Below are 25,588 nucleotides of genomic sequence, written 5' to 3'. Positions count from 1 at the left end.
CTGCTGCAACAAATGTCACAGCTAAGCCTCTCTTCTGTGGGAGGGTGGCATCTATAGTCTGAGCTTTTCCTCCTTGTCTTACAGGTAGCCATTCTCCTGGGTCTCCAATGGTCTCATGCCACGTTGCTATGTCCTCCAGGTTCTCCGCTTATGGTGTTCCAGTTACACTACATCAGGGCTTACCCTACTAACCATAAACTTACTTGTTTCTTCAAAGACCTGCCGTTTAAATTTAAGTGCTTTTACAACGTCTCATATAAATGTGGGTGGGCCTCACTGTACTATCATCCCCTGACCTCCAAGCTTCAAGTCCTCACATTCTTTTCATGCTGCCTCGTTTCATACCACAGTAATGTCTCTAAGTCTAATCCTAATCTATAAATGATTGAAACCAGAAATGAAAGAAATTCTAAGTGTGGTTTCAGAGATAAAATTCCTTCCTAGCATGAACCTGCAAATCTGAAGTTATCTGCCACCAAAAATACAAGAGTGACAGATAGATACAGGATACTCATTACCTCTGCAAAGGGCAGAAATCTTTTACCTAGGAAGAAAGGGTTATGAACATCAAAAAGCCCAAAGCCCAGGAGGGCAAATTCTAGCTGAGATGCATCTTCTTGGTTCTATTGCCCCTGGATAACAGTCCTCCCTGGGATTCCACAGCCTGCTAGGGTTGAGGAGAAGAGTCATGTTTCCACAGCTACCTCTACAGGCCTGTCCTGCAGCATTCCTAATCGTGTCTGGCGACCTTACTTCGTTTTGTCCCATGCCTGTGCCTTTTAATTAAACCAGTGACATGGCCAATTAAACCAAGTTTAGCACACTATCCATTCACGCTGTAGTGCTCCCTCTAGAGCAGTGACTCACCTTTTACAATATGAAAAGCGAAGATTAGAAGATTGTAGTGGTTCCAGATGTTCAACTTGAACATTTAATTTTTATTAGCAATTCTGTTTGCAGCTTATTTCCTCTCCTCTTATATTTTACTCTTACAATTAAGTAAAATCAAGCACACCTTCAGCACTTCACCAAAAAAATCCTCATTTGAGTTCTATATTCAGTTTACACAAAATAATGGGGCAAGGCTCATCTGAGAATTCACCAGAGAGCCCCTCTGTCTCACTCCCAAGACATTCTGGTCACAATGCACTATCTGTACTTATATGTGAGATGAAACTACCTTCCCCACAGCTGTATTCTTTCTGAGCCCTCAGTAGAACTGCCACTAATGTCCTATTTCTATTAACAATCTCCAAGAATCCAGGGTTAGCTTTCCTTTTGAAAACATGCCTCTAAACTCTTCTAGCCTTTGGAAGTGAGTTCCAAAGCTACCCCTACCCCACAATTTTCAGGAATTTGTTATAGCAAGATTTCCCAACACTCAAATCTACAACAGTGGCCCCCAAAAACCAGGAAGATGGACTAGGTATCCTAAGCAACAAATGTTTCCCCATGGTTCTAAAGGATGAGAGGATAATATCTGTCTGCTGTGGCCTTTCTCCTTGCTTAGAAATTGCTACCTTCTCTGCACCATCACCCTGCCATCTCTCTGTGTGTCTATGGCTTAATCTTGTCCATTTGTGAGGACCACAGACACATTTGATTAGGGCCCATCCCTATGACCCCATTTTAACTTGATGCCTTCTTTAAAAACGTTATCACCAATTATGGCTACATCCAGAGTTTTATGGAGCAGATCTTGAATGTATGACTCTGAGAAGATCTAATTTGGCTGCTAATAGACAGAACCTGTTACAGGGCTCTGAATGAGTTCTAATCTTAGTGCTAGGATATCCATTTACCTGCAGGAAAAAGAATACTTCAGGCATGCAGAGAAGCAGAGCATGGGGAAAGACTCTTATAACTCCAACTATAATTTTTGTCACTAAAGCTCATGGGCCAGCAACAGTTTCTGAGATGGAGCGAATCAGTGGTTTGGCCTCTTTTCATCACTTTTCTTCTGTTTTAGGTGGTGGGGCACACTACGCACCCAGCCTTACACAGGTTCCTTACCCCAGGGTGGAGTTTCTGGTGTGTTGCTATGGAGAAAACAATTTCAGTGGCTGCTAATACAAAAAAAAAATAATAATAATAAAGGATGATGAACTAGGTAATTGTATTAACAAATGACTATGAGTTTAGTATGCAATTCAGAAACAGCAAAATAGACCAGTGGTACTAATACAACAAAAGCCCTCGTGATGTCAGTCCCACAGCTATTGTATTATTGAAGGTAAGAAACAATGCAAATAACTTATGTCACTAGGTTATAATCATATATAAAATTATGAACTGATGGAGGAAAGAAATCAGCTATACCAACCTATTAATAGATTTAGTTTATTCTATAACCTTTAGAGATTCCTATCTTTTGTTGATTTTTGAGACAGGTCCAGGCTGCCTGGGCGCAGCATCCTCTGCACTTCTGAGTGCTGCGATTACAGGGTGTGGCACCACAGCTGAGTCTTCTCCTCGCTGGGCACCTGAGTGCTAACGAGGTGAAGAAATCAAAGTGATACTATAAAAGTCCAGAAAGGAGCCGTGCACAATATCACTTTGTATGGATGCTTTTCTGTTACAGATAATTTAAGAAAAGATTAAGGAGCAAAGAAATTCAAAAGAAAATTTAATTCAATGAGAAGAGGGACAATGTAAAACCCCAGATTCAGAGAACATGGATAATGGTGGCACTCAGGGTCTAGCCCACATTTGCCATTTTAAAATGGGGTTAATCACAAAATATGACAAGGGAAACCTGTCCACGTCCATTCTCTCAGTTAAGTCTTGGTATCTGGCTGGCCTGAAAGTCAAGGATCCCCTGTATCAGTCTCTATGTGCTGGGGTTAAAGGTGTGTGCCATCACACTTAATGAAAAATTTTTAGCATCACCTCCTGGTGGAACAGATAAAATTTTCCAAAAAATTTTTAGGGATGGACAAACCAAGCTAAATGTGTGAAGAGTTCTGTGGTCATGGTGGATCACTACGCAAAGCATTCTTTTCACTGATGCCCTACTAGGAAGAATTCCATGGCCTTGGGTCTTTTGCTTGGGGCTGGGACAGGACAAACTTGTACACCACAGACCTCCACATGTGTCACTGGTTCCTCTGAGAATACATAGGCTTCTCAGCAAATGCATAAATAGCCTATTCAGAGCAAGAACTCTGGCTCACAGAACAAAAGGAGGGTCCTCACTCCAGAGTGTCAACAGGCTGCTCACTAAGTCACTAAGTCAGGAGAGCAGTAGGCCTAATGCAGGCCTGTGGTCTCCAGAGGCAGGGGAAGGGCACCCGAGGTTTATGAGAAGGGTGCATTCTATTTTCTTCGAAGGGACTTTGCATATCTGCTCTGGCCTTGGACTTTGTCTGGATCCTCCTGTCTCCAAGCATTGGCAATCGCACAACACACTTGGTTATAGTCTGTGTTCCGGAACCAAGTGGTCACGGCGCTTTCCCCTTTCCTTAGAAACTGGCGCAAAGCCATCATCCATCAGAGGCTATTATGATCTGGTGAGAACTAAGCGGTGTGTCTTTGGCAATCAGTCAGCTTGTCACAAACAAGGTTCAAAGAAGGGACAGAAACGAGTCTAAAAAACCATTATTTTTCTTTTGGCAAAATATAGAATACACAGAACTTTTGTATGCGTTCTATATTTTGCATGAATACTAATATTACATGTAATATAATGCTTTCAAAAAACTAGTTTTCTTTAAGAAAACCCTTACTTGAAAAAAAAATTCCAACCTCAGTATAATAGATAATTGCTTATGGTACTGAAGATCCAACAACAACAACAACAACAACCCCCATATTTAGTGTGTGCTAATCAAAATAATCTCCCCTCTCTCTCTTTTGCAAGTACTGGGGGCCAAACCAAGAACCTCAGATATGTCCAGGCACATCTCTGAGCTCTACCTCCAAACGGCAATCAGTTCTTTACACTAAATTCCAGCTGAAGGAATTTTGGTTAGATTTTGTAGGTTTTTGTATAGAAAATGACTTGAATCCTGATAGATAGATAGATAGATAGATAGATAGATAGATAGATAGATAATCATTTAAAACTACAATGTTATGTAAGTTTAGACAATTTTGGCTTTACCTGTTCCCGAGAGAAGAAATATAAATCCTGGCTATATCATTTACTAGCCGATGTGCCGCTAGTCTGGTGGGCGACTCTCCCATACAGGTTGCATAAAGATTCTCGCTCTAGGGATATTGGATCAAGAATGTGGTGTGACTAGTATATAGCTGGTAACTAACCTCCTTCCTCAGGGAAGTTAGCTGAAGAGCTAAGCCAAGCAAAGAGCACCAGAACTGACAATAAGGCATAAAAGACTCCTGCTGGCTGAGAGGTTGTGCTTCTATGACTTAGCCTTCCCTTCTCATTTCCCTGACACCTGTGTATAAGCCCTCAGCTAATAATTCTCACAGAATCTGAGGTCTGGTCCAGCTGGGACATCATCTCATAACCCTGGGAGCTGGGTGGACAGCTGTCCTCATGTGGAGGCTCCTCCACGGGGCTTGCAGAGAGAATGGTGGGACGATGCTTGTGCAAATCCAGCCCCAGAATACAGGACTGACAACTTGGCAAAGCATGGAATGTGTCCTCTGAAGCCAAATGAAAACACTGCAAATACCAATCCCCAAAGAAATATTTACCTGCAGCAGAGTTTCAGCAAATGCTTTCTGAAACCAGAAAGTATTGCCAGCACCTGCTCCTGATCACAGAAATGAGAAATACAATCCACTGCATTTCCACAGCCAGGATCCCTGCTGGACTGGCTTCAAACATTCAGCTAAATTCACTCACTTTTTACCACCCGAAATAGGAATGGTACCCTGTTACTCAGTCCCGAAACACTTACATGTCCTCCACTGTGATGTCTTTCAGGATCTGGCAGTAGTCCACATTCCACACAGCCTGGTCATCCCACACCTTAGAGGCCAGCAGGATAGCTCCTAGAACAATGCGCTTCCAATTGGCTGGACAAATGTCAATCTCTGCATATGTCAAGAGCCTTTCAAGGTATACCTGAGGAGACATGAGGAAACCAGTGCTGAGCTTTCAGCTGTCTCCTCCGCCAAGTACACTCAACAGTCTTTTAACCAGGAGATACCCGGACACATTTATTTCTTTATATGAACAATCTGATATAATCAGTGAAAAAAAAAGTCTTGAAATGATGTCATTTATAAGAGCAATGGTAAAGGTACTGACAAAACCAAGCACACTAAACATAAATAAGGAAATTTGTTGAGTACATTTAGAATATATAACCTAAGATATTATTTTTTTACCTGTTTTTCTCCTCTTATTGAAAATAGATTCTTTTTCTCACATACTGTATTTTGACTACAGTTTTCCTTCCCTCTCCTTCTCGCAGTTTCTATTTACTACCATTCCACTCAGATCCACTCCTTTGCTATCCCTCATTAGGAAACAAACAGGTTACTAATAATAAAATAAAATATGGTAGCTAAAACAAAAACTAACACAGCCAGCAGAATTAGACAAAACAAATAGAAGGAAAGGTGCCCCGGAGAAGGCACAAGAAACAGAGCCACCCATTCGCAATCAAGAACCAATAATCCTATGAGAACAATGACCTGGAGGCCATACATGCACCAGAACACACTAATTCTTAAAGTGCTCGAGGCCAATGAATGTGCTTAGAGAAAGAGTTGAGGTCACTCACACACTGTAACAGTGAAAATGTAGCTCGCCTTGTCAATACTGAGACTGGTGTAAATCCCAAAGCCACGGCTCAAACACTTTCCCACAAAGAAAGTCCAGGCCACGAACCTAAGCAATTCTTTCTTAATCATTAAAGTGTGCCATTCGGGATCTTGGCCAGTGCTCAAGCAGCCGCTGACCTACACAGGACTTATTTTTAAAAGACCATTGTTGTGTATGTAGATACGTGAGGATGTGCCACGCTACATAGGTGGGAGCCAGAGAACAGTTGTATGGAGCCAGCCCTCTCCTCTAATTTCTGTGAGCTCTGAGGATGGAGCACGGTCTCCGGCTTGTGTGGGAAGGGGCCATCTCGTCGCCTGTTACAGAGCTTTTGTCTGTTTGTTGCTAAAGACAGGGGCTTACTATGTGCCTCACAGAGATCCTCCTGAGCTTCACTGTAATTTTAGCTCACATGTGGCTGCTGATACGGTCAATACTGTAGTAGAGCACACGTGTCACAGCACTGTTGCCCAATCATTTCTAACTGTATCTGCAGTACTAGGCACGCTCATGTTCAGTAACCATCGTTACCCATCAATATGTAGCTTTTTCTACTGTCCCCAAATGAAACTCTATATATCTCTCTAAACAATTTCTTTCTCTTCCAGCCCCTGCAATTCCTCCTTTTGCCAACTCCTACAAGCACTAGTGTACGTTTTTGTCTCTATGAACAAGTATCTTATGAGTATTTTATATCAGTGCATCATACAATATTGACCTTCTTGGGCCTAGTTTATTCCACTCAGTATCATGCATCTCTAGGACAAAACAGAGAACTGGAATAAGGGAGGGGCCCAAGAATCAATGGGGGTGTCCTCAGCTACGACTCACAGCATAGGGGATATGGAACGTCAAGAGGCTACTTCCTATAGGCAGGCAGGATCCCCAACAGAACGGATGGTAGGGGCACCAATCTACCTACAAAACTTTTGACCCAACATTTTTCTTTTCTTTTCTACAAACGATCAAGCATAGACTGTGGGAATAGCCAATCAATAAGTGGCCCAACTTGAGACTCATCCTATGGGCAAGCACCAACTCCTTACACTATTAAGTATGTGCTTGCAGACAGGAATCCAACAAGGCTGTCCTCTGAGAAGCTCTACCCAGCAGCTGACTCAGACAGATGCAGACACCCACAGCCAAACAGTAGATGAAGCTTGGGTACTCTTATGAAAGAACAGGAAAAAGAATTGCCACCCAGAAGGGGACAGGAATTCCACAGGAAGCCCAACAGAGGACAGAGATTTCCTAAAGAAAGAAAACCTGCACCAGATATAGTACTGGGGGCTCACAAGAGAGGCTTCAATTTTGGCAAGTCTTAGAGAATCAGGATAGTAGCATGGGTTTACAGAGATGCACTAGGTGAAGTGAAAGGTAAGACATCAGGCAGCAGCATAGACTTAATGACAACAGACAACAGAAAGAGGGCAGGTTAATGAGGGCATTTACCTGCCAATCAGTGTCTAAATGCAGATCCCACTGGATGCACTATGCTGACCCTGAGCCTCCAATCAGGGTCAGAGAGGGGCTTAGGAAGCACCAAGGACTTGAAGTCGCATTTGGAAGTACTGCGGTGTAACTGGGGCCCACAGAGGAACCAGGGGAGCACAAAGCCCTGCCTGCCCAGGGCACAGGTTCCTTCCAGCTTATACTTGGGCCGAAAGTAAACCCAGGGCTCTGGCTCCACACCCACTCCTGCAACACCCTGAGAAAGCTGTACTCCCAGGAGCTCTGATACAACAAGATCTCAGAAGCTTGGTCAGACCAGGATTTTAGGATCCCAGAGACAGCTTGACGCTTGACTCCAAAGAGCTCTGACACACTCAGCATGTCAGGATCCTGGGATCTCAGAATCACAGGATCACAGACAGCTGGACGCTGAGAAGTTCTGACACAACCAGGATCATAGGAAAGACAGGTTCCAGTCAGAGATAGCAAAGGCAGGTAGCACTAGAGATAACCAGACAGCTAGAGGCAAGCTGCAAAATATAAGCAATAGAAACCAAGGCTACGTGGCATCATCAGAACTGAGTTCTTCCACCACACCAAGTCCTGGATACCCCATCACACTGAAAAAGCAAGATTGTGATTTAAGATCACATCTCATGATGATAATAGAGGACTTTAGGAAGGACGTAAATAAATCCCTTAAAGAAATACAGGAGAACAGAAGTAAACAGGTAGAAGCCTTTAAAGAGGAAACACAAAAATCCCTTAAAGAATTACAGGAAAACACAACCAAACAGGTGAAGGAATTGAACAAAACGATCCAGGATCTAAAAATGGAAATAGAAACAATAAAGAAATCACAAAGAAAGACAACCCTGGAGATAGAAAACCTAGGAGAGATATCAGGAGTCATAGATGAAAGCATCACTAACCGAATACAAGACATAAATGAAAGACTTTCAGGTGCAGAAGTTACCACAGAAAACACTGAAACAACAGACAAAGAAATTGAAAATTACAAAAAGTTCCTGACCCAAAACATCCAGAAAATCCAGGACACAATGGAAAGACCAAAGCTAAGCATAATAAGTATAGAAGAGAGTGAAGATTGCAAAATTAAAGGGCCAGTAAATATCTTCAACAAAATAATAAGAGAAAAGGTCCCTAACCCATGAACATAAGAAGTCTACAGAACTTCAAATAGGCAGGACCAGAAAAGAAACTCCTTCCATTACATAATAATCAAAACACAAAATGTACAAAACAAAGAAAGAATGTTAAAAGCAGTTAAAAGGTCAAGTAGCAGACCTACCAGAATTACACCAGACTTCTCACTAGAGACTATGAAAGTCAGAAGATCCTGGGCAGATGTCATACAGATTCTAAGAGAACACAAACGCTAGCCCAGGTTACTATATCCAGAAAAACTCTCAATTACCATAGATGGAGAAACCAAGATATTGTATGACAAACAAATTTACACAATGTCTGTCCTACAAAGGATAACAGGGGGCTGGGGATTTAGCTCAGTGGTAAAGTGCTTACCTAGGAAGCGCAAGGCCCTGGGTTAGTCCCCAGCTCGAAAAAAAAGAACAAAAAAAAAACAAAAAAAAAAAAAAAAAAAAAAAAAAAAAAAAAAGGATAACAGATACAAAACTCCAAAACAAGGAGGGAAAATCCACTAAGAAAAAGCAAGAAAGTAATCTTGTTTCAACAAACCCAAAATAAGAAAGCCACACAAAAATGATTCCAATAACAGAAAAAGGAAGCAACAATCACTATTCCCTAATATCTCTAAACATCGATGGACTCAATTCCCCAATTAAGACATAGACTAACCTGCTGCATATAAAAAGAGGACCCAGCATTTTGCTGCATACAGGAAGCACAGCTCAGAGAAAAAGACAGACACCACCTCAGAGAAGAAGGATGGAAAAAATTTTTTTCCAAGTAAATGATCCCAAGAAAAAGCTGGAATAGCCTTTCTAATATCAAATAAACTTGATTTTCAACCAAAAGTTATCAAAAAAGATGAAGATGAACACTTCATACTCAGCAAAGGAAAAATTTACCAAGATGAACTCTCAATTCTGAAAATCTATGCTCCAAATACAAGGGCACCCACATTCATCAAAGAAACTTAACTAAAGCTCAAAGTACACATTGCACCTCACACAATAATGGTGGGAGACTTCAACATCCCACTCTTATCAACAGACAGATCATTGAAACAGAAACTAAACAGAGACATAGTGAGTCAAATATCTATAGAACATTTCATCCTAAAAGAAAAGAATATACCTTCTTCTCAGCACCTCATGATATCTTCTCCAAAACTGACCATATAATTAATTGGTCACAAAACAGGCCTCAACAGATACAAGAAGATAGAAATAATCCCATGCATCCTATCAGATCACCACAGACTAAGGCTGGTCTTCAACAACCACAAAAACAACAGAAAGCCCACACATACATGGAAGCTAAACAACACTTTTTTGACAATGTGGTCAAGGAAGAAATAAAGAAATTAAAGACTTCTTAGAATTTAATGAAAATGAAGGTACAACATACCAAAACCTATGGGACACAATGAAAGCAGTACTAAGAGGAAAACTCCTATCTCTGAGTGCCTCCAAAAAGAATCTGGAGAGAGCATACACTAGCAGTTTGACAGCACAAAGAAGCTCTTGAACAAAAAGCAAATACACCCCAGAGTAGACTTCAGGTAATACTCAAACTCAAGTGAAATCAACCAAGTAGAAACAAACAGGACCACAGAAAGAATCAACACAACCAGGAGCTGGTTCCTTCAGAAAATCAACAAGAAAGTTAAACCCTTAGCCAGACTAACCAAAGGGCAGAGACAGTGTCAAAATTAACAAAATTAGAAGTGAAAAGGGAGACATAACAGAAACTGAGGAAATTCAAACCATCATAAGATCCTACTACAAAAAGAAGACTTAATAACAATACTGTCCAAACTATCCCACAAAATAGAAACAGAAGGAACACTACCAAGTTTGTTCTTTGAAGCCACAATTACACTTTTACCTAAACCACACAAAGCCTCTACAGAAAAAGAGAATTTCAGATCAATTTAGCTCACAAATACTGATAAAAAAAAATAAAATTCTAGGAAACAGAATCCAAGAACACATCAAAATGATCATTCATCATGATCATCAAGGCTTCATGAAGGGATGTAGGGATGGGTCAGTATATTGCAATCCATCAATGTAATCCACTATATAAACAAACTCAAAGGAAAAAAAACCCCACATGATCATCTCATTAGATACTGAGAATGCATTTAACAAAATTCAACACCCCTTCATGGTAAAAGTCTTGGAAAGATCGGGAATTCAAGGCCCATGCCTAAACAGCAAAAGCAATATACAGCAAACCAGCAGCCAACATCAAGCGAAATGGAGAGAAACTTGAAGCAATCCCACTAAAATCAGGGACTAGAGATGGCTCCCTACTTATTCAATATTGAACTTGAAGTCCTAGCCAGAACAATTAGACAACAAAAGGAGGTCAAAGGGATACAAATTGGAAAGGAAGAAGTCAAAATATCACTATTTGAAGATGATATGATAGTATTCTTTGGTGACCTCATGGTACTTTATTTTAGAACAAATCTGAAAGTTTTGAGTTTCTTACAGTGAAAATGGAAACATTGGTTTTATTTGGCTTGCAGTTTCTATTGAAAACTGAGTGAGTAACCTTTAACTAAGACTCCAATCAGGAAGTTTGGTTCTGTCTGCTCTTTCAACACCAGAAAACACATCCCTGCATTTCTAAGTAGCAAAGAGTGGCTACTAAGAAAACCTCAAGCATGACAACGGTACAACCACACACATACAAACTGCTTAGTTTTGTAATCAGAGCAACACTATTTTTTGTTATTAAGAGTCTATGCAGCCCTGGAGAATGTACCAATCTGTGGTGTATATAGTAAAGAGTGAACGCAGCAGGCCCAAGGTTTGTCCTTAGAAGGGGACTGCTTCTATGGTAGGCTCAGGTGACACGAGGGGACTGGGAACAGGGTGAGGACAGAAGGTGAAAAACAAGTATTGAGATCATTGACTCATGATATTGATATTTTTATGTCATGAACAGAAATGTCAGCTAAACCCACTAATCTATATTAAAGTATATATTAGTGTTTATATTAATAACTCAAAGTTTTCTCACAGCATAAATTTTACCATTAATCTCAATTGTCTTCCGACTTTTCAGCCCTTCTTTTCCAGAAACTATCAACCCTGCTGCTCCTTTTTTGTTTTGTAAGACAAATTCCTGTTAGAAAATAGAATGTATGCATTCCCAGTTTGATCTTAGAACCTACGGATCAGTAAGGATTATCTGAACAAGTCTCACTCTGTAGCCAGCAGAAGTGAGGACCCACAAACCAACACACGACTGAGCAAATGGCTTACTGTTGCGTTACCCCAGGCCGATAAAGCCTAGTGTGGGGAGATATAGCACCAAGCCTTCCAGATCTGAGCTTTCTGTTCCCCAGGAACTCGGCAGCCAGAGTCTGTCTGTAGGCATGCCCAGTCACAGGCAATGCTTACTTCTCATGTGAGCGTTTGAGCTACGTAATGGTCAGGGATAATGAGGTTACACTCTTAAACCTAGTTCCCAAATAACTGATCTAGACAGTCCATGAGGTTTTAAACTGGACATTCTATACTGTTATCTAAAACAAACCAGAGGCTAGTCGTAATCACACTTCTTATATCTAGGCCAAGGATGTGCATACTCCGTTGACACTTTCTATCTTGGAATGCTGTCATTAAGACTGTCGTGGGAAGTGAACAAAAGGCAACCAGATATTGGCAGAGGATGCTCTTGGTTCATACTACCCTGCATCAGCCCTGCTGGGCGCATCTGCATTGAAAACATCAGTGCTTTGAGTGGGACTTCACAGATGATTTTGGAAGGGGACCGTGAAATACACTCCACACTCTCACAGAAGACACTGAAACTTTCACAAGTTTCCCCAGGTCATGTGCTGAGTCTCTGCCGCTCACACTCACCAGGGTGACAATGGCACATTCAGCTGTCAGCTGAGCAGCACTGAACAGTGTCCGAACGAACCGGTAAATCTGCTTCTGCTCTGGGTTGTGTTTGTCATAATCTGGTGGCACTTCGGATTTCTAGGAAAAAAGAAGTTTTCAGATGACTGCCACCTAACAGAAGCCAGAGACACTAACTAAAGCATCCCATGAAACATGAGGAGGCAATTACCGAAAGAGGGTGGAGGTTTTCATCAAAAATATCTAAGAGCGTCCTTCCGTCTGGGTCCCTGGGAAGGAAAGCACAGAGACTGGGGTTACTCTCTTCACAATAAATGCCACTTAAAACGAAATAAAACACATTTCAGTTCAACTGTAGTTTCAGAGACAGAAAGTGCTAAATTTAGGAGACATTGCTGGTTCTCAAGTACAGTATTAATCCATTTTTGTTGAAGAATCCACAAAGATTAAAAGTGTAGATTTTAATTTCCAACACTCTCCTCTTCATTTCTGAACTTAACTAAATACAGAGAAATGGTTTTTGCCTTGACATCTTCATACAGGTGTCAATTATCTTCTTCTTGTTCATTCCTCTTCCACACTCCTCTTCCCCATGTCTTCTCTCCAACTCTGCCTGCTTCTCAGTAAGGCTGACTGCCTTGGTCAGTTCTTTACCTCATGTGGTCCACAGCTTTCACAATTTTTCGCCTTCCCTCTTAAGATCCTCTATGGCTTTTTAAATGAACCAAACCTAAAATGATCTAATTGTATCAATTTCTTTTCCTATAGTATATGGTGACCTTTGTTGGGAAAGGGGGCGTGCGGCAGGCGACAGAAATCAGTCTTAAACTGTCACAACACACACTGCTAACTCAAACAACACAGCAATTCTGAGAGATTTCTAGCGACCCCCATCTGTGGTGATTCACATGACTGCACTTCAGCTTTTGGTGTGAACACACAGTATGCCAGTATGCACACTTCAGCTTGCATGCCAAATGACGCCAAGGATACTGCCCGAAATCCCCAAGCTGGGAATTTCGACTCCTGGATATTATGAACCAGTGTTTCTTACTATACAAAGGTATCTGACTTTGTAGAATCATAATGGTCTAATTATGAAAAATAAATATTTTGGTATTTTCCTATTGTCATTTCTCATTATGGAAGCATCAAATTAACACCTCTAAATTTACTGTGTTACAATACCTGATTGTTAAAAACGCAGTTTGGGTTGCTGACTTGAGTTTCATAAACTATTACTCCGTAAATTTGGTATGGGAAAGAAAAGAATTTCCAGCAACTTCTGAAATGACCCTACACATACTTCTGCCACTTTGTATTGGATATGTATGTGAAGCAGCATTCTCAACATTAAAAATTATAAAAATATCAAAAATGCTAAAGGTCAGTGTCCCGCAGTATCAAATATTCAGCTAAGATTCCTTTATGTAAACATAGATAAGCGCATCCATCTCACTAACACGCAAACGTGTTTTCTTCTTTAATAAATGGTATAATTAGGCTTTGTACTGCAGTAACCTCACAGCAGCATATGTTTGGTTTGTATATGTTTAGAAACACAGGACCATTCAGTACACAGGCTGCCAGCCATGGCTCGACATGTAGGAAATAGGGTTGTGGTCTCAGATTCCCACACTGCTTTGGGCTACAGGGGTGTAGCCCCACACAGCACCTTGGACTAGTTTCTGATCTCATAGTGCCTTCAACTTTTGCTTTACACATTGCTTTGGGCTATTGGCCTATGGCCCACACAGTGCTTTGGATCACGGCTAGCAAGCAACTTATATAGACAGAATCTTGAGCTGTTGGCTTCAGATATATTAGTTCTTTGAGCTGTTGGTTTCTGGTGCACAAAGTGCTTGGAGCTGCTAGCTTTTCATCTGTATAATGCTTTTGGCTGCTGACCACTCACAACCTTAGGCTACTGGCTTCTTCTGGTTCACACAGTACCTTGAATTGCTAGCTTCTAGTCTTCTGGTCTACACAGAATTACGGGAAACTAACCGATGCTTTACACAGCAGTTTGGGCTTTGGGCCTCTGACCTACAAAGTGCTTTGAGATGTTGGATTCTAGTCTATTTGGTACTTTGGGTTGCTGGCCTCTGGTCAAGAGCCTTGAAGTTTTGGTCTCTATAGAGAGCATGTTACCTGATCAGTGACAGATCTACTTACATTCAACTGTTTAATATAATTTGAGTTTTGTCTATAAATTTCATTTAAAAGCCACAATGATAAGCAAGTCCTATTTTGCCTTTCTACTAAAGTAATAAAACACTAAACCTACTTTGGAGAGAAAAGGGATCTTTGGCTTGTAATTCCTTATCATAGATGATCACTAAGAGAAGTTGAGGCAGAAATTCAGAGCAGGAACCTCAAGCCAGGAGCTGAAGACAGTTTAATATATTTTATACAACCTAGGACTACCTGCCAAAGGGTGGAAATGGCCACAATGAGATAGGACCTCCTAAATCAATACTCAATCAGAAAATGCCCCCATAGACTTCCTATAGGCTACTCTGATGGAGACATTTTCTCATTTGAGGTTTTTGTCTTAGCAGATGACTCTAGTTTATGTTAAGCTGACCAAACAAGCAAAGAAACAAACAACCCCCCAGTGGTTTGTGGGTAGTATCACATAATTTCTAGTTTGTGTATAAAGTTTAGGTTCAGCCTGAGACACCAGGCTTACTGACCTAATCCTAAATATACATATATACACATACATAATATATATTATAAATATAATATCACATTAAACACTCCAATTACTGCTTTATAAAGTTAACATCTCTATAAAACAGCCCAGAGTCCATTCCAGCATTGAGCATAGGAACTGACCAAAAGTTCTAAGGATCTCTACTTGTGCCCTGTGCCTTTCATAAGAGCCTAGCAGCAAGGGCATAAACAAACACAATCGAAAGAAAGGCTCTGTCTTACTCTGTAGCAAAAGTTCCTCTTGTGTGCACCTGGCTCCAGTGTCTCTGACCATGTCCCAGCCACTAGGAGTCAGCAGATCCCTTCAATTTCCCTGTGGCAAGCCACTCAAAAACCTCGTCAGCACAAAACTTACTTTTGACCATCTAAAGTGCTGTTAAATTTTTCGTAGTGAATGGGAACTTTGAAAACCATCTAGGATACCAGAGAAACATTTGCCACAAGTAATTTAGGAAAACAGATTAAGAGTATAACTGAAGAGAACAGGTTAGTAGGCAGCATCTGCCTGGTATGAATGAAGCCAGAGATCTGAGCCACAGTATGGCAAAAGTCAGGTGTGACGGTGTACCCCTCTAATGTCAGTACCTGAGAGTGGCTCTAGGCTAAAGATCATTCTTGATAACACAGTAAGCTTGAGGCCAGCCCGGGATACATAAGATTCATCTCAGAAGTGGAAGGGATGGAGCAGAGACAGTGAGGAAGAACAGAAAATAAACAAAGAAAAAAGATTAAGAATTAAGCTAAGATGACTGAGAAAATTTAATGAATCCCTTGAGAATTAGGCTTGTTTCCTTCCCCATCCATACCAAACTATGTGTCTCAGGTGAATAGTACTAGATCCATCTAGCTGTAAGATAAATGGCTAGCCCTACAGGGCTGTTTGTAGGCTGTTCACAACAACATTTGAAGACAAGTCACTTGCTCTGCACCCCCAGGGAGTCTTAGGCTTCCATCTGCAGATCAGACTAACTCTATACTTTCTCCACTTCCACTCACCTTTGGCCCAGTTTATTAACATTCATCTACAAGAGCAGTGGTATCAAAACATATGGGTGGCAGACTGGCTCAACTCCAAATTTCTCAAATGACTAGCTGTACAGTCTTAAGGCATTACTGAACCTCTCTGTGATATGAATCCCATAGGCTCATATGTCTGAATGCTCAGTTATTAAGGAGAGGCATTATTTGATAGGAATAAGGAAGTGTGGAGGAAGTGTGTAACTGGGGGTGGGTTTAGGGCTTTGAATGCTCAAGCTAGACCCAGTGCCTCTTTTTCTTCCTGCTGTCTGCCAATCCTGACATAGACCTCTCTGCTACATCTCCAGCACCACGGCTTCCTGTGTGCTGCCACACTGCTCGCCCTACTGACCACGGACTAAACTGCTGAATGTGAGCAAGCGCAGTTACATGTCCTTTTTAAGTGCTGCCACAGTCATGGGGTCTCTTCACAGCAAGAGAACACTGATTAAGAGACTCTCTGGGCCTCAATTTCCTTATCTGTAAAATGCAGATAATCAAAGTAGCGCTTTCTGTTATTGAAACTGAGGACTCATGCAAAAGCTGACAGAAGTCTGAGCAGGCACTTAATGCTGTGTGCCATCATTTACAGCTAACTTGACTTTGGGATGGACTTCACTGGCAGAGGGAAGGCTCAATATCCATAGATTCTTGGCCCAATTCTCAGCACCAAAACAAGAAAAGAACCAAGAAATCTCTTTAAGCACGCTAATTAAAAGCTGGTTTAAGAGCTGGAGGGATGGCTCAGCAGTTAAGAGCACTGACGACTCTTCTACAGATCCTGAGTTCAACTGCCAGCAACCACATGGTGGCTGACAACCATCTGTAATAGGATCCAATGCCTTCTTCTGGTGTGTCACATACATAAAAGAGTGAGGAACTTAAAAAAAAAAAAAAGTTGGTTTAAAAGCACATCTGAGTCTCACTACAGGTCTTACATGTAATTCTGGCATCAGTGTTTTTAAAGTTTAAAAGTGTACCGCAGAAACGACAGGACAATGCTTGCATTACTGTTATCCTAGCTCAGATACCAAAGATGCAAAATTGTAATTCTTATATGTAAAACTCTCAGAAGCCCCAATGCACTCAATCACAATTACAGCTGGAACAGTCCACTGCAGTGAACACCTTCCAGGGGCTTCCAGATGGCTGTTTCTCTAGAATGCTGCTCCCCAGAAGCTGCCATCTGCATCGCACCACATGCCTAACATTATTCAGCTCACGGTAAACAGCCTGAGTTGTTACAGAGGCCACTAGTAGACGGCTAGTAGACGGCTAGTAGACGGCTAGCTTGCTGTTTGGAGGCCCTTCCCATTCCCAAACTAGTTCTGCATATAACATTGTCTATAAACCACCACATTAATCACTAAAATGCAACAGTGGTGAAACAGTATTTGTGATGAAAATTAAGAGTGTGTTTTGTAAAAGTCCAATAAAAGGAAAGCAGTGAAAAGTTTGGTACGGATGTGGTCAAAACTGAAAGACTCTACTCTCAGTGCTCTGCAGATACCGTTCAGAGTCCTTAATATTGGGTTAAACATGTTTGAAAAAGAGGATACAGCTTAATGCCCCAGATCTGAAGCAAAAGTTATGGTGCTGAATTAAATCAGCAAATAAAAGAATTATCAACCTTTTCTTCCTTTAAAAAATGTCCTTATTTTTTTTCATTGTTTCTGGCATGTCTCTACGTGTGTGTGTGCACGTGAGTGCAAGCAGCTCTGCCGAAGTGGTGGCAGCAGACGCACTTTGAGCTGCCGTTCTGAGGTTGTGAGCTGCCTGATATGGGTATCGGAACCAAATTCAGGCTCTCTGCAAGAGCAGAGTCCACTCTTAACTACTCAGGGTTCTTTCAGGCCCACATTTCCCCCTCTTTTTAAAACTGTGCCTCCCTCTGAGAGAGTCTGATGGGAGGTCAGAGGAGGTGTCATATTCCTTGGAGTTGGAATTATAGTCATTTTTAAGGGGCACAATATAGGTGCTAGGAGCCATTTATATACTGTGACAGAGCTCTTATTTAACTCACCTCTATAAAGCTACCTTAAATACTTATTACTGTGTTTAAGGTAGGTTTAAAAAAATCCAGTTTTACCTCACTTTTCAAACCGACAGAACCACTGCAAGACGTACTTTATTAGGGAGAGCCTCGACCTTGCTTTGCATTACATGTCAAATTTTCCACAACTGAATTCAACCTAAATCTAACCATTTATAAAACATGGAATGCTTAGTTAAACTGCACGGAGAGTAAACAACGAAGAAGAATTCAAGCCTTCTCAGGAAGTCTGCTCCTGCCATACCACCACGTCGCTGCTGCCCGGGTCCAGAGGGCTCAGCTTTTACCCAGCACTCTGCCTGGTGCATTAACCTTTACCCCGTGCCCTGTGAAGACGTGTGCTAGGAACTATAAATGCAGAGAATACACAGGAAGAACATAGTGAGACGGTATATGATACGCTTAGAACAGAATTAAGTGACCACATACCTGTTTTTGATGTGGTAATATATCGCAAGAGCTACACTGTAAAATAAAACACAGGAATTCAGTGTTCCATAAACACACTCATCATGTCATGTACTAGGCACTATGGGTAAATACATTTAATTATGAGCCACACAGTTCACGGGAAAAGCCCCCTTCCTCCAGTGCTGACAAGATTATACTCCATACTCGGGAGCCCTGGTAGTCAAGCCCAGGACTTTAGATTATTGCTGGAAATACAGATAACCGGGGGAGAGGGACTACAGCTTTTCTATCAGATTTTAAGCCTTCCTCACTTTTAAAATGCAGGTACTATATAAAAATACTACAAATAAAACTTACTTAGGAGCCTGCAATTCATGGCCTACTCAGTTAGCAAATCATTAGTTGCTTTCCTATCTACCAGAAAGAGAAACCGAGCTGCACAAACAGTGGATGGCATTCCTCTCACACCTTGCAGTGCTATTCAGCACTGCCACTCACCCCAAAATGGCACTGTAACTTACCCAAACACTGTCTGAAAACTGTCTAAACTTCTCAAATATATGAATGTAACAAACATTCATTCTCCTTAAATTTCTTTTCTAATATAAAATACATTATACTTACCACACGAATTTTGGAAAGTTTAGAAAGCATAAAAACAACTCTGAGGTAAGATGTAGTTCAGTGGAAAAGTGCTTGCCTAGCATGTGTATGGCCCTGTATTTGATTCCCGGTACAGGGGGAAATAACTTTAAAGCATTCTTTTTAACCAAGAATGATGATGACGATGAACACTTGTGATCCCATCACTTGGGAAGCAGGAGAATTGAGTTTGAGGCGAGTATGGGTACACAGAAAGAGTATGTCACTAAATAAAATACACACGCACGCACGCACGCACGCACGCACACGCACACGCACACGCACACACACGCATACACCACAAAACAAAACAACAACAACAACAACAACAAAAAAAAACCCACAGAAAACCAAAAACCAATCTTTGGCCCCCAAAAAACTACTATCAGCTTGAGATAGTCAGTTACTATTTTTACTTATATGTGTGTGAACAAAGAAGCTGGCATCCTATGCTTAGACAGCCATGTTGTTGCTTTTTTTTTAACTTTTAGGAAATATTGATAATAAAAACGATTTTTAAAAGCTACTAGCTATATTTCATAATTTGACTTTTGACTAGTTACTGAATCATTCTCTGTGGCTCAATATTTAAATTGTATGTACTATTTGGTAATTAATTCACACCACAGTAAACAGGCTTACACGTATCTCTGCAACTTGTGGTTATCTTACGTTTACGGGAGAGCATCCTATTTATACTGGGATGACTTGGTAGGCGCGGGTCCCAACACAGACTGCAGGTGTCTTTGTACCCCGATCGTGTCCTTTCAGGGCAGAATCACTGACGCTCACCTTGAACGTTTTGATAAAACCTCTTCCTTCTGAATAGACAAATGGCATAGTTTTCATCATGATGAAGTATACTAACTACTTTTAAATTATCTTCTTCTTTAATTAATAATTGTCTAAAATTCTTTCTACTCTTTTTGTCTTACTTCAAATATATATAAAAAAATGCCTCAAAGTTATTTTCTTTGCCTCTAAAAACAGACCACTGGTAGGACTACAATGTGCTGTGGTTCCCAGAGAATAATAGCATTCTATAGACTGCCAGAGGTAAGGATGACAGGAGTGACAGCAGAGACGTAAGCCAGCTCTGAGACATCTGAGAATGTGTGTACTGCGTCTCCTGAGACCGAAGCAGAACAGACCCTAGCACAGGACCAAGAGGCAAGTAACAAGGATCTGAGCTGATGAGGGGTGTATGACTAAGATGAAATGGATTCCGAGTTAAGGTGATACTGTTTTCAGAGAATCCTCCCATACATTCATAGCCTTATCACAGTCCCTATATTCTAAATCAGGTATTTCAGGTTCAAACAGCAGATCAGGATTTCTGACGAGTACATGGTTTGTGCCCTTTTCTTCTACCTGATACTCTGGAAATACTCCATCCTTCTCTCTCATCTCTGGTTTGCTACTGGGAAGAAGCTTCAATGAAACCTGGTAGCTTGAGCAGCTGCCAAGAACTACACGGCACAGACACCAGACTTTTCACTTTTCTCTACAAGCTCTCTGTACTGTCCATTTGCTAGCGGTGAGCTCCATCCTCAGAAGTGAGTGGGTTTAGTGAGGTCATTCACATAATTATCCTATGTGCTATGTATAATGCATCTCTTCCCAGTTTCCCTACATGCATGCTCACGGGCCATCATCCCATGCTGGGGCAACGGGGCAAAGGAACCCTATGTGATCGAAGTGGCCTCCGATTCCCCATTACAGAACTAAGACACTGACCATGTAAGTTAGTAATAGTCCTCGATGCCTAGACTGAGTCAGTGACTGTCACATACAATCCTACACAGTGCCTCTAACTGAGTAAACTTTGCCCATGAAAACAAAAGTTTATAGGTGGTAATTTTAGTACTTCATGTGCTAAAATGAGTTGTGATTAGATGTGAACTTTCTTAAGGAAACAGAGATAAAATATCTAAGACTTTCATGCAAGCTGTTTCTCTGAAACCCCTTCCAAGGGTTGATGTTGCTGTCACTGTGCTAATGGAACAGGACTGTAGAGGAAAACCAGTGTTCTTTCCTTTTTTAAACAAGGAAAGAGAGTACACACACACACACACACACACACACACACACACACACACACACACCCGTGACCCAAAGCCTCCCTCCATCTTTGTCCTCTAAGTCTATTTTAAGACAAGGCTCTGAGGCCCCTGGTTAGACCATCCTACTCTAGCATTAATTAGCTCAAGTTCCCATCTGAGACTGGAGGGAAAGGTCTCATTTCATTCACTATACAGTTGACACTATGTAGGATAGCTTCAGTCATAACAGAAAGGGCAAAATTGCACATGTATATACACAAACCAATGGTCAAATTTTAGGTGATCAATGTTTAAAATAAGGTGAAATGCTAATCTCTCAATATTTACAATACACATGCCTGAATATTCTAAATAATACATCGCTTCTAATAAACAATCTCCAAGTATCAATGACCCTCACATTCAATAAACAGCTTGGCACCAGTGACGTTGAGAAGTCTGGACACTCGGGCCATTCAGTGAACACATCTGGAGACACAGCTCAGAGGTTACCAGCACAGGCTACTCCTAGAGACGGCCCAGGGTTCACTTCCAAGTAATCACGTGGCAGCTCACAACACTCTGTAACTCCAGTCCCACAGGGTCCTAGGCACTCTTCTGGCCTCCAGGGCACATAATGCACAAATGTAGATATAAGCAAAATACCCACAATACACAAAACAAAAACACCTTGAAAAAATATCTTGTCAGACATTGTGGCCCATGCTTTTAAGCCCAGAACTTGGGAGGCAGAGGAAGGAAGATCTCTGTTAAGTTCAAGGCTAGCCTGGTCTATAGGTAGTTTCCAGGATAGTCAAAACTAGAGAGACTTGTCTTAAAGCAACACCACAAAAACAACAGCCCCCCAGACTCAAAAACAAACAAGTCTGCATACCCACCATTTGATGGTGTACTTGAGGTTTGGCTGGCTGACTGTGCTGTCGTCTAGAAAGATGGTGGAGCAGGAACTGTATTTCCTTGATGTCTGCCCTGGAGGATGCTAGAAAAAAAGATGATAATAGTTACACAAGACTTAAAGTTCCACCAAATGGTCCTTGCCAGCTAGTTTTTGTGAATTGGATAAAACCTGGAGTCATTAGAGGGAAGGAACCCCAATTGAGGAGGGGCCCCTACCAGACAGGTCTATGGGAATGTGTGTGGGCATTTTCTTGGTTAGTGATCAATGTGGGAAGATCCAGCAAACTGTGAATAGTGTTACCCCTGAGCTGATGGTCCTGGGTGCTATAAGAAAGCACACTAAGTAAGCCATGAGGAGCGAGTCTGTAAGTAGTGTTTCTTCATGGCTTCTGGTTCCTACAAATAGACTATGATTGGGACATTTAAGCAAGCTGAAAAAACCCTTTCCTACCTAAATTGCTTTTAGTCATGGTATTTTAACACATCTATAGAACCCCTAACCAAGACATTACATTCCCCTTTTTTCTGAGATCAGACAGAAAGGAAACACGTTTTGTCAAGAGCTCTGCCACACTTGCTAACAGAGCAGAACACTGGGCCACACTGGAATCTGTTTTGATCTCCATGCTAAGACGCTATGACCCCTAGTCCCCACCTTCTTTATGGGGATCACAGAAAGCCTGTAGCATGCAGTGGACTAAGGTGGCATCTTAGTTCTATGCATTAAAATCAAGTTGAGAATCCACTGTACCTATTTCTCAAGCCTTGATCAATTAAAATCCTCTTGGCTAATATGTTTAAATTCACACAAATTTATAAATGGAGGTATTCCTCTGTGAAGACTCACTCACTCTGCAGCAGAAGACTGGGCTTTGCAGGGATGACCTATAGGTAACAGGTGCTCTTATGATTGTCATTTTTAGTAACTGCACAAGTTCAAGTTCTATCTAGAACTTGAGCTAGGAAACAGCTTCTGATAGGCAACATGAACTAACTAACATGACAGCTAACTGAATGCTAAGGGGACATTTGTCAAATGTTTGGGAAACAGGGTTAGTAGACTTCCATCTGGGTAATTCTGGGTTAGAATGAAAAAAAAAAAATCAAAGCATGCAAACAAACCTCCTTACTGCCTGACATTATTCTGACAAGGGGTGTCACCTTCTGCAACAAAACCCAAACACATCACAGATTCACCTGCCTTATTTGTCTACTTTCAGCAAAACTCCTGAGATACAAAGTAGCTGACCTAAGGCCCAGATGTCTGCTGGGCATGGTCACATCTGCTTCCTATCTGTAGGTTTCCTCGGGAGTGAAGAAACTATAAGCATCTTCAGCAACCCAAGAAAGACATGAAAAATGCAAAACCCACAAGCTTCTCTTGCAAATACTCACTGCTCAGTATTTTAGGTGTCTGATTCCTTAAAACAGGACAAGAAGGCAGCACCAGTGGCATACTGTGGAGTACTCTGTAAGCAGCTGGCAGGCCAGAGGCACCAGCCTCGGGCCACCAGGAGATGCTATGGGGTCACCAGGCTCAGGCTCACTACTACGTGCTCGTGTGTGGAAGGAACATGGAGAGAGCAAGTCAAGGTCAGTGTAGAATTTCAACATTAAGTTTATCCTGGCATTTCAGTAATCTACATTCTCCTTTCTGTATCTTGGGATGCCATTAAAAGTAATTATCTCATAATAATAGCACTGAAATCATGTAATATTAAGAAATATAAGAAATGAAGGAAACTATGCTTATGACATCTGCATGCTTCAGGTGCAAAAATCTAGTGCCTCCACCGAATCAACAGATTCTGACATAAAAATCCAGCAACGAGTTACCATTCTAATAGGTATTTTAGAGATATGTTACAATATTAGTAATTCAAACAAAGCAAAAAGACAACAGTATTTTACTTCTAGATGTTGCGGGGTTTCAAATCTTTCTTTAGATAACTCCCTGAATATGAAACTGTGATACACAAAGTGCCAACACCTGGAGCTGTGGGGCGGTATGCTGCACTGCAGCAAAGAATGCAGCCTTAACCGCACTTCATCTATCCTTCAGTCTGTGAGTAAGAACACACACCACATATGCAAACCAAGAGATCAAAGCCAGCTTAGCCTCTCACTGAGGCATCAGTCCTGGTTAGGTCCGAAACCCTTTCTAAGTTAATATTCCATTCCCAAACCACAGTTTTCTATAACTCGTCCCCCTACCCTCAAATTCCAGCTTCAGTGTCTCATCACTGTAGGTACAACTGGCCTCAAGCCACTGACTGAAGTTCTAAGAGTGCAAGCTGTCATTGGCCAAAACCCTTATGGCACTAGGATGCTGAAAGCAGAAACCTACTAGGAGAGCCTGAGCCGGAGACTGAACTGAGCTCTTCCTTTAAGAGCACAGCAGGAGGCTAGGAATACCAAGGACCAACACCTAACCACAGTGTCACAACATGGACAGCTCTAACTTCTCAATGCTTCTGATGGCACCAAAGACCTAGCTGTGTTCACAGCAGTCACAGGACACTCCCTCAGGCTTCATCAGCCTTTACATGCTGTTCCGCATGCTAGACGGCTCTGCAGCTTCAGCCATGCTTTATTGTGGTCCTATGACTCTGAAAACAAACAGCATGCTCACACACGTGTGACAGACTCTACGCTCCCTTCACTGTCCCAGTCTGCTGGTAAAAAGACAGTGGTAAGAGGCACAGCAGACGATGGTTACGAACCACAGCAATGACCAGCACAGCAAGACAATTCAAGGGTGCAATAGTGGGACTTTCATCTGGAAGGCAGCCAAGAGCAACCAAACTGGACTTAAGGCCCATTCAAAAGGAGGGAATTCATGTCTGGGACTATAACCTAATCAACTACCCATGGAGGGTGAGGCACTGAACCCTAAACTATAATTCCCAACACCAGTCTAAATTTATCCTTGTATCCACTGATAAGTGTAACTCTTTTAGATCATGAAAAAAAAAAAAAACCAAAAAAACTTGTTTTTGTAGCAGATGGGGACATCACAGAAATTCAGACCTGGTCAAAATTCAAAGACCTACTAAATGTGGGGTGTCCATTGATACACCCGAGCATGTATCAGGAAACAGCATGTAAGATGTTCTGAGAAAAAAAAAAAACTATACATACAAGCCAGATGACCAGGAAACCTACTGAGAAATAGAGTTTTCTATATATGACACACAGTTGTACCCATGAAATCTTAACAATATAGCCACCTAACGAAGACTTTCTACAATGACCTAACTAGCTGATATCCCAAGGTAGAGGGGAGAAATCTCACAAGGTCCTACCCCTAGATAAAAAACTATAGGTAGTTAATGGCTGCCCAGTGAGAAAGCCGATCTTTTCTAGGGATGAGCTCCAGGATAGGCTATCTAATTCCAAGTGGTCATCTCTGAACACAGATACAGATGAGCAATACTAAATAGATTCAGCAGGCTGCATTTATATATATAGTGTATTTCTCTTTCTCTGTTTCTCTATGTGTGTATGTGTGTGCAACAGACAGACAGACAGAATCAAAAAATCGTGG

General features: G+C 41.4%; 1 protein-coding gene across 1 annotated transcript in view; it reads right to left on the bottom strand.

Annotated features, from left to right (window-relative positions):
• Window positions 1–4,035: 4,035 nt before the first annotated feature.
• The window catches only part of Ccny (cyclin Y), a 103,937-nt gene continuing 82,384 nt past the window's right edge, over window positions 4,036–25,588 (bottom strand). Inside the window, exons 4-8 of the mRNA XM_032885290.1 lie at window positions 22,023–22,123; window positions 18,458–18,493; window positions 12,452–12,509; window positions 12,241–12,360; window positions 4,036–5,035 (exon numbers count right to left, since the gene is read on the bottom strand). Of these exons, the coding sequence (XP_032741181.1) occupies window positions 4,865–5,035; window positions 12,241–12,360; window positions 12,452–12,509; window positions 18,458–18,493; window positions 22,023–22,123 (486 nt within the window). The 3' untranslated portion in view covers window positions 4,036–4,864. The remainder of the gene's footprint in view (window positions 5,036–12,240; window positions 12,361–12,451; window positions 12,510–18,457; window positions 18,494–22,022; window positions 22,124–25,588) is intronic.

This window comes from Rattus rattus, chromosome 14, assembly GCF_011064425.1.
Source record: "Rattus rattus isolate New Zealand chromosome 14, Rrattus_CSIRO_v1, whole genome shotgun sequence".
Taxonomy (NCBI): Eukaryota; Metazoa; Chordata; class Mammalia; order Rodentia; family Muridae; genus Rattus; species Rattus rattus.
Note: the sequence above shows the minus strand (reverse complement) of the source record. Positions and strands in the feature narration are given on the sequence as shown.